Here is a 13,386-nt window from a genome sequence, read left to right on the forward strand (position 1 = left end):
TTTTTTCGGGAGGTAAGTGGGTATTTTCTTTAAGAAACCTGCAAGAGGAAGTAATCTGAGAAGTCCTTAGCTATGGAGCAGAGAATGAGTTTCCTAGTTTAGATGTTCTTATAAGGGAAAACCAATTTTGGGTACATCGAATTTGCGAGGGAGTCCATTGCCTCTCATAAGAGTCCAATAGTCCATGAGATTTTCTGCATATTACTACAAAAGAGCCTCCCGGAAGAAAAAGTAGAAAGGGACTTGCCAACAAGTGATCCATCCTCTTAGGCTAGGGTACCTGTCAGAATTTACAACAAAGGAGAAAAATCAGTGAAGATTGTTCTACAATCTTCTTACGTTTGACACTTGCGTGCAACTTATCCATCAAGATTAAGAAGGTAGAGCCTCAGAAAGAGTTCATTGACTTGGGTCGCTCTTTAAGGGCTTTCTTTAATGACAAAGATAAGCAAACAAAAACTGTATTGGAGTGACAGGCTGACAGTCTTGGCTGAAGCCACGGATGGAAAAGAACCTCTTTCAAGATTTAACCTCCAATAATGTCCTTAGAAAATTGCCAGCCGTGGACAATTCTTCCGACGAGCACGATCCGGAAACATCACTTTCAGGCAATGCAACTGTGGCCTTCACTGAGTTCCATTTGGTAGCATAAGTACTCATTTGAGGAGAAATCGAAAGCAAGGCAATGAAAATGGCTTCATTTCTTCCCATTGTCCTGCAATTTTTCTGTTGCATCTCTGCTATAGAAGCCATTCCCATCTTTTTGCCGCCTCCGTCTTTACTTCAATCAAAACCATCCCTAAAATCGAACGTCTCATACAAGACCCACTTCTTCCCTCAAGTCCTAGACCACTTCACTTTTGTTCCGCAGAGCTACAAGCTCTTCCAACAGAAGTACCTTACCAACTCAGAGTATTGGGGTGGACCGTCCACCAAAGCTCCGATCTTTGTCTATGCTGGCAATGAAGGCAAGATCGAATGGTTTGCAGAGAACACTGGCTTCATGTTCGACATCGCCCCCAAATTTCGAGCTCTGCTGGTCTTCATTGAAGTGAGTTATCTGATGTTGGTTGTGATTGCTTTTGCTTTTAGGAGTCCTGAAATCAAGTTTGAGAGCGTTGCTCCGACGGCATCTTTTCCTTCTAACACATGGCCCAAAACAGAGAGAACAATGAACTAAGGAAAGCTAGACGAAGAACTTGATTGTGGGTGGCGGAAGTAATTGTTTGTGCGGAACCAGCCAGTTTGGTGCTGGGTTGATTTGCTTGTTGACTGTGTTATCTTCTGCAAACTATGATACTGACTAATAAATGATGTTTAAGTGGCGATGCATCTTATTTCCTGCAGCATAGGTTCTATGGCGAATCATTGCCTTTTGGAAAGGACTCCAGCAACTCGTCAGCGACGCTTGGGTATCTCAGCTCCCAACAGGCACTCGCTGACTATGCAACCCTCATACTTAGCCTGAAGAAAAATCTTTCAGCAGAGGATTGCCCTGTAGTGGTTTTTGGTGGGTCTTATGGTGGAAGTAAGAACCTCGCGCTTTCTCTTAATCTCTCGTGTTTTTACTCTTTCCTTTCTCCTTTATTGCCTTCGGTGATGGCCTTGGCCGCCTGATTCAGATTCTCTCATTTTTTAACGCATCTTCTTTTGCAGTGTTGGCCGCCTGGTTCAGATTGAAGTACCCACATATAGTTCTAGGGGCGCTTTCTTCTTCAGCACCCATCCTTCAGTTCGACGACTTGACGCCATTGACAAGCTTCTACGATACAGTTTCTAAAGCTTACAAGGTTTGAAGAGAGACTATCTCGCTATCTCTTGTAGATAAGTTTCTTAATCTTGCTAGTTAATTTGTACCAATGTGTAGTCAATGGTTAAATAGAAGTGAGAGAAAGAGGTATGCAAACATTTTTCATCAATGTAGCACTTTCAGCCAGACCATGCATATCTAACAGACTGACATCCTTCTCCATTACTTTTTGGTTTTGCTGCATTGAATATCTTCCTTCAACTTTCACATGGAACCAGAGCAGCATTTTTTTTGTTGAGTAGCTGATTGCCAAGCTAGTATTTCACTTTTTCTTGCTATGCATTTTCTTAATAAGTTTCCAATGATAGTGGACTATTAGAGGCAACCAATTTTCACCAATCCTGCAATTCAGCTTGCACCAATAACCAATAATTTATTGTTCGACACTGAGACCTTTTTTACATTTTTGCAAGTCTCGCTCTCTCTCTCTCGTTCTCTTATATCGTGCCCCTTCCTTTTGTAGGATTCAAGTAATAATTGCTTTGACGTGATAAAGAAGAGCTGGGATGAATTGATATTACTGGGTTCTGAGGAGGAGGGCCTGTTGAAGATATGCAGGAACTTTAGAGCCTGCAAGTAAATCTCTCTCTCTCTCTCTCTCTCTCTCTCTCTCTGCATTTCGTGTAACTAAAAATGACAGATTCGACTTGAATAATCAGATTTGCATTTAATCCGGTGATTTCATTGAGCACCCCCACGGTCTCCCCATCATTTCTTCTAGAGACACCGATGCCTGCATTCTCTTCCTTTTCCTTTCACTCTCTGAAAAGGACTCTGTATTGCAGGACCGCGAGTTCAGTCTATTCGGTGAGAAATTGGCTGTGGGAAGCTTTTATATATACAACAATGGTGAACTACCCAATGAAGGCCAATTTCTTAAAGCCATTGCCGGCCAATCCTGTAAAAGAGGTAAAAAAAGAAGAATCATCTGCAATTACGTACGCCTATAGTTCTCGTCCAGCACCAAGAAATGTGCTTTTCTTCTTGATGACAACACCAAAGATCAATCAATTGGTGGGCACTGATGTCTCGAATTACTTTTTCAAAACGATTTGACATCCTTGAAATGGTGGGACTCACCAAATATACGCGCTATTAGTGCTGCGATGGAGACCATTCATCTTCCCAACGCACAGCTTAGAATTTAGATGAGCATCTGATCTTACCTGCTTAGTGGGCGCCTAGGATCCGGCCAGGCATTCAATGGCCTTCCGGCTCGGGACACAGCTGGGTTCCAGCCAGGCACTGCAATGAATGCCCTTGGTGTCGGACCAGGGTCTCATCAGCCATGAATCTAGGATGAGCTGCCTAAGATTCGAGTCTGGTATGTCAGCATGTCAGGCCTTGACCTGGGCTCGCTGGCTTTAGCAGTCTGGCCTGCCGCCCACACCAAGCTGCTGCCAGTATACCTGTAGGATATGACTTGCTCTTTTCTGCTTTGGATGATTCAGAACCTTGTTTGTCGCCATTAATGGATGGTAGGTTGGACATGGATCTGTCTTGTAGCACACGGTTTCAATGTCATGTGGCAAAGGCTGATCTGGGTCCATACCATTACCGACTGTCTCCTTTTTTTGGCTAAATTGATACAGTCTGACCATCCCAGGACAGGACCACTTGAATGGCCCGTTTAGCCAGTTTCTTTTTCTTCCGAAAACCACCACAGTGAGTAGGGTGAGCGGGAGTAATATTTTATGTCACCTTAAGAGGGCGGAGGCTTCACCCTTTTTCCCTGCCCTCAGGATTTAGGCTTGCTTTCAGATGTAGGTAGATCTACATACACCTGTCAATTAGAGTAGTGCGATGTCATGTTTTGCAATCCAGGAACCTGGCACCGGTAGGCATCAAAGTGGCGATGAGACTTCCACTTATACCGATTCGACCAGCTATGCTAAGCCGCTTAGGGTTCCACAAACTACACCAATAAGGAGAGACTTGGTCACTTGCCCATGATTGTAAAACCTTTTGATTGAGACCTTTGCTCCCAATCCTATACATGTTTTGGTTTATTCCCTGAACTTCATCCATAATGAACCAAACATAACTTGCACCAGAGAGAACCATGGTCGAGTGCAAGATAGTCCTAAACTTTTGGTATCTTGTTCATTGGAACAGGTAAATGACCAAAGGCAGGATTCAGTCATTAATCACTGTAACATTTGTTGGATATCCATTATGCAACTGCAATGCTCGTTAATCTGCAGATTTTAACCCTTTCTTCACAGAAAATACAGCTAAAAACTTTTTCTGGGTATATTATGTATCATTCTAATGGGATTTCTCTCTTTTGTTTGGAAGATGTGCAGGATAATTGATTCATACCCCCCTGAAGCGGATACACTCACTAAAGTGTTTGCTGCTGCAAGTCTATATTTTAACTATTCAGGAACCGAGAAATGCTTTGAATTTGAGAAGAGGAGAGACCCACATGGCTTAAGTGGTTGGAATTGGCAGGTAAAAGACAACATTCAGAAGAACGAAATTTAGTACTATCAGTTATGCAACATTTTAGTTCTAAATTGCGGATTTTGGCCGGAACTTGATACCTCGCGTAGACAGACATTTTGTCTCACCATACTTCCCCCATTCAATCGTGGTGGAGAACGTCTTCAAAGTTCAAACCAGTTAAAGTTACCGGAGGAGTGTTTGCCCAGATTCTGTCGCGCCTCTGGTCTATGGCAGAAAGGGCAGAAGATAATGAATGTCCCAGACGTTCCCTTCAGGGGGCAGGGTCTTCCAGAAAGGTTCAGGTCTGGGATTTCCCTTCGCACTCGTTGAAGTGGAAAAAGAAATGAGGAAGAATCTTCGGTAAAATGGTTTTGCCAGATCAAATTTGTGTGGACTCACTCACACAGCCTGACTTTCGTCGTTGCCCTACAACTCAGCTCTCATGTATGCTCTCATTTTTGCTAATTGATTCAATACTAACGTGGATCTTCCCTCTCCCTCTCTCCATATATCTACAGGCATGCACGGAGATGGTCATGCCCATGAGTTGTTCTGAACAGAGCATGTTTCCGCCGGACAATTACAACTACACAGAGAAAGCAGAGGGTTGCATGCTGGAATTCGGTGTACAACCAAGGCGGCATTGGATCACCACCGAGTTCGGGGGCCATGTGAGTTGATGACCAAAAATTTCAAATGCTGTTCCTGCTATCGTTTTTCCTTATCTGAAAGCATGACGAACCGTTCAAATTCAGCGTTAACAGAATCGCGTTGCGAAAACTTGACATTGTTTCTTGAAAATCAGAATTTGGTCCTTCGCTTGACTATAGGAATTTAGGGCACTTGTTTCAAATCCTTTCTGTTGTTTTTTTCCCCCTTATATGCGCCTCTTAAAAGTTTTAATTCATTTCTTTGGTCATATTCTTAATGGATCATAAGTCAGTTATGGGAACTGCTACTTACAACTCATTCTGATAAAAGAATTGCTACCAAACAGAGTCTGGCCTTTGTGCAAAGTTTTTCAAATCAAGAATTGTTAAGATACTTTGTCATTCTTAAGAATAACTGAAGAACAACCGAGGCAAAAGTAAGTTCATAAAACTTTCTTTGTGTTTGGCACTATTATGGGACTACATGTTCGATAGGGATCTAAGCGATTAAATATGGGTTTCAGTTTTTGGTTCTTTTTCCCTGTACATCACAAAATCCAATTTTCTGTGCGTTTAGATTGTCCGAAGCTAAACCATTCATAAGTTTTGTTTTGTTCTTTTTGAAGTACTTCCTTCAACTGTTTATCTTCTGTATGTTGTGATGGATGTAGAGGATCGGAATGGTCTTGAGAAGATTTGGAAGCAACATAATATTCTCAAACGGCATGTTGGACCCTTGGAGCGGGGGAGGGTACGTGTATTCTTTACCTCTGTTTCCTTTTTCTATCCCCACTTCAGCGCTGTCCTCCTTTCATTTCCTTCCCCTTTTCATATCAAATAAAACTCAAATGTAATGATTTTAAACACCTGAGATAAATTACCCTAAATCAGTTAGAAAATAAGTTCAGGTGGCTTAAAAAGTTTCCTGCATTTGATCATTCTCTCAACTTTTCATTATGATAGATCAGTGACCCTCGTGAATGAGCTGGGGTCACCATTCAATTATATATATATATATATATATATATTCGATGTTTCTTTTTCATATATTCAACCAGATGAATTATACAAGATCCAAGAAATTTCGATTAGATTTACATCTCATTTCTAAAAGGCATGTATCCCCAGCTTACTGTAGCATGAACCAAGCATACGAAAAAACTGAATGACATCTCAAGTTTGGGCAGTAAAAAGAAAGGAATTTATGGGACATAACGTTCTCACTTCTCAATTATGTACTCCATTTTCATATGTGATTTACTTTTATGGGTGGACATGAATCTTGAATCCTTTCTCAAGCACTAAATAGAATTGTTAGCCTGGTTAAACAGAAAGCATGAGTTTGTAGAACACATCCTTAGTACCTCTAGTCATTCTAAAATCAACATGAAACTCTTGTACGTCTTCTTCAATGCAAAACTTGACAAATCTCTGTTCTTCATCATTCTGACAATGAATTACGTCTTCCAACAAAATGCAGTGTACTCAAGAACATATCTGACCGCATTGTAGCCCTTGTCACTGAGAAAGGCAAGTTTTGCAGGTTCTTATTTGCTTATTTTCTTGATTTGTCATTACAAATTGTCTCAATTCTGTTTGCTCTTGGCTACAGGAGCTCATCACTTGGATCTCCGGTTTGCGACGAAAGAAGATCCAGACTGGCTTATTGAGCAAAGGAGACAGGAAGTAGAGATAATACAGAGCTGGTTAGATCAATACTACTTGGACCTTCAAAGATGAAATTCAGCCTGAGGCAAAGCTTCAATTCGGTTTTCAACTCATGAAACACCATTTCGAATGCCCACTTCTTTTCAGTGATTGCATGAATTAATGAATTTCAGATTCAAATAGAGCGAACAAACCCATCTATTTAATGGAACTCAAACATCTGTTGAAAAATTTAAACTAATATCAGAACTAAACCTGATCAATGATCAGCCTTGGTCTTCCTTTGTCAAATCGATAGTTGCGTTCGTAGTTTATGCACTCTTATCATTGCATATCGAACATGAAATTTTTTAAACAATATTTATCCTATATAAATAATTTTAAAAAATTATGTTTCTGAAGCTATAATTCGGCCTCCTTCATGAAAAAATTCTAAGATCATTGTTTGATTTAGTCTGAGCGCAGGGCTCAGACCTTATTGGTGATGATAGGGGCAGAGCTAAGAAAGGGGGGGAGGGTGCCGGGGTCCTGGCTCCCCTAACTTTTCTATTAAATGTACATGTAAATTAAAAAAAATATTTATCTTATATAAAAATCTTGAAAATTTATTTAGGTTCTTGCCAAAATTTTGAAACTATAATTCGGCTCCCTTTATGAAAACCCCTGGTGATTGAAATTGTGAAAATCCACCAGACTTCGTTCATATACAATGTCTTGTTCAAACGGATGAGCCTACCGTCAATCTTTGTTCCAATTACAAGAAGGGAGGACAGGTTAGACTTGGTAGACCTGATCTTTTGACTGGCCTAACTAAAGCTTCACACACCACAAGTGGAAGCAATGAACCAATTCCCTTACCATCTTTTGATACATACAGTATGTAGGACACAAACTGAGGAAAAAGAATTGCTGGGCCACAAACCAGAAGATATCAAATAAGAACATATTGATCTTGGCTGCTTTATTCATGGAGGGTATATTAACTTAATATGTCGACACCGATACGTACTCTACTCGAACCAGCCACCACCGAGCCGAGACATGCTGAAGAAACTCTTGGTGTTTCATGAACTTTTCTTAATCTTGAAATTACTTAAATTAGTTTTCCCAATATACTGATTCACTTGATTTCGTATGCAAAGCAGTTTTCTTTTGAAACCGATGCTGACAACGGACTGAATCAAGTGGCACCAAGATCTTGAAATCGGTCAAGATATGGATCCAAAGGCCTTCTTCACTTCACTCCCTTGTGTTCAGTAGACCCACATGAGTGAGTAGCTTAAGACTCCTTTGTATGAAAAAACAAATTGCTATTAAACTCAAGTTTTGGCTTGAACACAAAACTAGGAGTGGGCATTGGGCCTGGGCCTATGAGGCTTTAGGGCTTTCCGCCCATGTCTGGCTGGGCCTAGGCCATGAAAAAGGCCTTTGGCCGGCCCAGGCCTAGGTTGAAATCAGGCTTCGCTTAGGCCTGGGCCCGGGTTGAACCAGGCCGGGCTGAGCCGAGCCTGACAAACCGGGCCTGGCCGCGGGCAGCCAAAGTGGGGGCCAAACTATTTAACTCACCTAAATCGACAATGGTTTCATGTCGGTTCCGCTCCTAATCAAACTTGACAATTTGCATCCCTAGCAAGGGTTCACGAAACCAAAGAGAACGATGTTTTTAAAGATACATGTATTAATATATTTTTGCTGATTCAATTGAATTGGATCGCTGAATTGATGAATTCGCAGCTTGATCGATCATATTTAATTTTTGAACTTTGAAACACTATCTCAAATAAATATAATGTTAAAAGAAGGGGAAAAAAAGCGCTTAAAAAACCCTCGTTTGAGTGTACGTAAAGAACGCAAAGGATATGGGTAGATCCATGGTGACTGAACTAAACTAATACGCAGGCAACCGTAGGCCATTGACCAATATCACATTTGCAAATATACCAAATCCAAAATGACCGCCTTACCTTTGGTATAATAATAAATGCTGTAGTGGTACCGGTTTCTAATCCAATAAAAAAATTATACAGGCGAGACTCGAGTCGTTCATGCAAAAACCGATGATTTACCACGAACATAAGGACAAAAATTCAAGTGTGAAACCGTGTTAAATTCGGCTGCGCGGCGCCCACTACCCCACTTGTTCTTTCTTTTAGAACTTTTCATAGATATGAGGTTGAAGCACATGGTGGTATGATCAGATCTGAAATAGGATTTTGGTTTCTGGAATGTTAGGCTGTAATTCCTTTAACTCGCTTTGGACGTCAGGCCCCAGTCCATCCCCGAGAGGAAGAACGGACGGGGGTAGTGTCTTCATTCGTATAGGGTGGATGGAGACGTGAAGTACAATTATATGGTGGGGAACTGGGATCTGAAATAAGAGACCAGATCTAGCGAGAGAGAGGAAGGGAGGGAGAGGGAGATGTCTTCCGTGTGGAGATCAGGGGCGTGCTTGAGATGCTGCCTTCTGCTGGTGGTGGGCGTCTTGGTGCTTTGTGTGTCTGGGCCTGCACTTCTATGGAGGCTTAAGAAGGGTTTGGCAGTTGCCAGGAGTGCCGGGGGATGCCCTCCCTGCGTCTGTGACTGCCCTCCTCCTGAATCACTCCTCAAGATTGCGCCAGGTTCTAACCCGACCTCTATTTCTTGTTTCTTTCATAACAATCTCTTCTGTGATATTTGCCTTTCGGATCCAGTGTCTGTATGCTATAACATCTGGAAATACCTCTCTCTTTCTCTCTCCCTTACGGTCTGGGGTTTTTTTTTTGGGTTTTGGGTTTGGAGGCGCATAACGTCGTGACGAGATCTTGGATATTTTCATGCTGCAGATGGATGGCTTCTTTCTTTTTTCATGTTTATTATAGATGTTATCGCTCTATTGATTTGGGCATTCCTTGGTTTTTTTTCTTGCCCATTAGATTTAAATCCTCCTTTCCTCTTGGCCTGTCGGTCTTAAGGCATATAGTGGTATTAGGAGATTTTGGTACGATAGATTTTGCCATATCGGTGATCTAATTGGCATTACTTATGCATCGGGATCATCCAGTTAAGTACGTCCCTCTTAGTTCATTTTTGTCTTTGATAATACCAATAATAGGACTCAACGTTCGTTAAAAGATTTTTCTTGTTTTCGTGATTTATCTAATCAACTTTTGGGCTTCGATATGGATTGTTCGTGGACAGAGCATTTGCCGTATGTAAATTTTTTCTTATGTTCTACAAAGACAGGTCAGATTTTGGTTTCATTGAGAAAACTGGGTAATAATTTTCTGACGTGATGAAGGGATTGATTATATTTCCAAATTGGGACTAAAAATATCAAATAACAGGACCATGAAGATGATATAGCTGCTACAAGTTGCTTTCAAGCGTCTTCCTGTTGATAGATTTAGCAATTTGTGGTACTTAGATGCCACATCATTTTATCTAATCTTGGTTCCTCCTCTAAAATGAAGGCCCTCTTTATTCGAAGATCTTTTAGCCTTGAATGAGCGAGAAAGCTCATATAAGCACATGTCTATAGAAATGATCAGTTCACAGAAATTAAGATGTTACTTGATGTATGATAAGGAGAATCTGATGCAGCAATAGATCTGGACGCTCTAGTTGTTTGTAGCATTACAGACAACATTTGCCATGTGCAATTAAAGCACCTGAAGATGCTGGAAACATGGCACTTGGTTTGGCACATCTTCTCAAGTGACCCTTCCTCTCTTACTGGCCGACAACCCGCATATGCCACAACAAAATTGAGGATTTTGGAATACTTTCACAAATGAAAAGCACATCACAAACCCTAATTTTCATCTTAGCGAACAACATTGTTTTTGCAGGTTATTGTGACCTAAAGGTTTCCTAAAGGTAGCACTGATGCAACCGTAATGTTTTAGGTTGTAACTACACTTGTTAATGCTCCCAGCATTTCATCCATAAGTAAGACTCTCTAGGAGGTATTTGAAGTTGGAACATTCTGTTATAGGCTTCAGGACTCTCCCATAGGTATTCTCCCACATCGGAACTGTAAATCCAATAATAAGTTGGGAAAAGGAATCGTGTTCATTGGTATCCAATTTTTCTTTAGCACCTCAACAAAGTGTTATATGCTCCTTTATTATCACTAGCCTCATTTTGAAGGTTTAGCTTGAAAATTCAAAGTAGGAGACTTGATTAGCGGGATATTTATCTATATGACTGAATGGTTATCTGACTTCTTTGAATTTATACATGCATTTTAATTTTAACTTTGATATGTCTTTGTGGGACTATTTTTTCTTTGTTTCATCTTTTTCTTATACTTTTCCTTTTAATATTTTGCAGGGCTGGTGAACCTTTCAATTACAGGTTTGTGATGGTCCCTTGAGAAACTCTCCCTGTATTAAAACTACGTTAGGGATAAAATGATTGGTTCCAGACTTCTTCTCTTCTTTTATTTTCTTTTCCATCTGCACAATTTACTTCATATCAGTTTATATCTGTTTCCGATGCTACAAAATTATTTTGCCTGTTTGCTTCATTTTTGAACTTATGTTAGCATTAATACTTCATGATTTTGTGTTGTAGGCTTGTAGCACATGATTTGCCCAATGGATGTTTGGACATGATGAAGGGGTGATGGTCCGATTTTTGGACTCTATCTCCTTGATGAAATCTCAAGATCTATGAGACTATGACTGACTCTAGTGATTTCACTCTCTTGTTTTACAATGCTAAAACAAGTATTTTTTTCTTGAAATTGTGGCATTGATGCATAGTTTGATGCTTATTTTTGAGGATGATTAGCTGTATGTTATCTTACTTTATGTTGCTAAATGTCAATCAATAGTGTGTATATGTGCAGTTAAACTGCTCTAGTTCGAGAAACAGATACAGCTTTTCACATGTACATTCCTAAAATTATCCCAATATCACAGGCCAACTCTACCCATAAATCACCAAGGATATCATCTTCCCTTAGTATCTGGAACTGAGGCTTATAAATGGTTGGGAGACATTATATTGCTTCAAAAGCAATTGATTTTGTAGTTTATTTTGCTTTCACTAGTCCTGCTGCTCCTGCAGAAGTTACAATCCGACTTTTACTGATTAGATCTTGGTTTAGTGGACATGTCTGCCTGAACCCGTTGCCTATGCATGATAAGATATAATCATATTATAGGTGTGTGTATGTATTGCACATGTAGATGGAATAATAATGATGAAATGACTGCCATATGCCATGTGAATTAAAATAGAATTTGTAATAGATACTTCAAGGGAGATAAGCTTATTGTGCACTCCTAGAGGCGATCTATATTGCTTCAACTGTGAGATGCCTAAGCACCTCTTGGAGTTGACTACAACTTCAAATTCTACCCATATTACTTTGTGATGTAAGCTTGGGGCATGCCATTTATCATCTCTGTCTTGGTGGTAATTTTTTTTTCTTGCTTGACATATTTTGGTAAGTGGTATGCTTATCAATCACGATATCCACTAAACAGATTGTGGGAAGCATGATCCTGAGCTGAAGAAAGAAATGGAGAAGCAATTTGTGGATCTTGTGTCGGAGGAATTGAAACTTCACGCTGCTGTTTCTGAGGAACATAAACATCACATGAACCTCACACTTGTAGAGGCTAGAAGGGTGGCAACAGAATACCAAAGAGAAGCAGAAAAGTGCAATACAGCTACTGAAACCTGCGAGGAAGCCAGGGAACGATCCGAGGCATCATTAATAAAGGAAAGGAAAATAACAGCCTTATGGGAGAAAAGAGCTCGTCAGCTGGGCTGGGAAGGCGAGTAACTGGAGAGGTGGATTTCCTGCATTTTACTGTTCTTCCAAGTTTCCTTCATGAAGGTGGGGGAGGGAACTGTATATGCTTCAGATGTTCTATCTAAGCTTTCTCGTCTGATAGGTGTAGTTAATGTCCCTTCTCCATGTTTCTGCAACCTTTCGAAGACGGGAGAAGGTAAAAGGAAAAGGAAGAGGAGAAGAAGATCTGTTGATGTTGATAAACTAGGGGAATGTCGAGTCAATTATGTCTTACATAGTGTGGTCGAAAAAGGAGAGCACGGTAGCCTTCTATGGTTAATGTCAAGTAGAAACATCTCTCAGTTGATTAGGGAGGCAAACTATAAGCTTGTCTTCCATTTTTTGGAAAGAAAGAAATTGCATATCACATTATCAAGCTCATTTTAATATTCTTTGGCTGTTTACTGTATTTTGTTTACGGATACCTGGATTGGTCTATTTATTCATTTGCAATATTACATTTATATGCGAGGGATCAGCCCAGACTTTCAACTTACGGGGAGAGACTTCCATCAAAGCAAAGCTGGTGATGGGGGGCTTTCCCTGTCTTTTGTATTGAGAAGTTCCATTCTGACAAGTGACGACTCACCATACGTATTACCCTATAGTGGTGGGTTGCCGGGGACTCGAACCCGGGACTTCTCGGATTGTTAAGCTTCCATAGAGTATTATTATTATAATTATTATTATTATTATTATTATTATTATTATTATAATGCTGGGAAGTCTTTGTTTTCTCGAAAGTTTTGTCCTTATAGTTATCAGACGATGATCAAAGGAAATAAATATATGAAATAAAAAGGATTTTACGATCGAATCCATGTTTTACATTAGTACTGCGTGTCAGATACCAAGTTTCTGTTACATACCTGATGTTTTTTTTTTCCCTGTTACATACCTGACCTTGAGGTCTTGCAGTGATTATATCGAGGTCCTATGTTCACAAAGGTTGGCAACCAGGAATGTTCTACTGTCTATTTTAAAGTAATATTTTAAACATTTTCAGATTTTGTGGGCCAGGAGGG

At 40.3% G+C, this 13,386-nt stretch overlaps 2 protein-coding genes across 2 annotated transcripts; both read left to right on the plus strand.

The window, feature by feature from the left end:
- The first annotated feature begins 478 nt into the window (after positions 1-478).
- LOC116249587 (uncharacterized) lies at positions 479-6,845 on the plus strand. The gene is made up of 10 exons (XM_031622722.2): positions 479-1,051; positions 1,348-1,528; positions 1,657-1,790; positions 2,274-2,386; positions 2,596-2,719; positions 4,109-4,264; positions 4,777-4,929; positions 5,580-5,659; positions 6,389-6,438; positions 6,521-6,845. Exons 1-10 carry the CDS (start codon positions 686-688, stop codon positions 6,646-6,648), a joined length of 1,485 nt encoding a protein of 494 aa, XP_031478582.1. The 5' UTR covers positions 479-685; the 3' UTR covers positions 6,649-6,845.
- A 1,633-nt stretch (positions 6,846-8,478) lies between these two features.
- LOC116249588 (uncharacterized) lies at positions 8,479-12,728 on the plus strand. Its single transcript, XM_031622724.2, has 3 exons — positions 8,479-9,194; positions 10,888-10,911; positions 12,051-12,728. Exons 1-3 carry the CDS (start codon positions 8,996-8,998, stop codon positions 12,350-12,352), a joined length of 525 nt encoding a protein of 174 aa, XP_031478584.1. The 5' UTR covers positions 8,479-8,995; the 3' UTR covers positions 12,353-12,728.
- The last annotated feature ends 658 nt before the right edge of the window (positions 12,729-13,386 follow it).

This window comes from Nymphaea colorata, chromosome 3 (genome assembly GCF_008831285.2).
Source record: "Nymphaea colorata isolate Beijing-Zhang1983 chromosome 3, ASM883128v2, whole genome shotgun sequence".
NCBI lineage: Eukaryota > Viridiplantae > Streptophyta > Magnoliopsida > Nymphaeales > Nymphaeaceae > Nymphaea > Nymphaea colorata.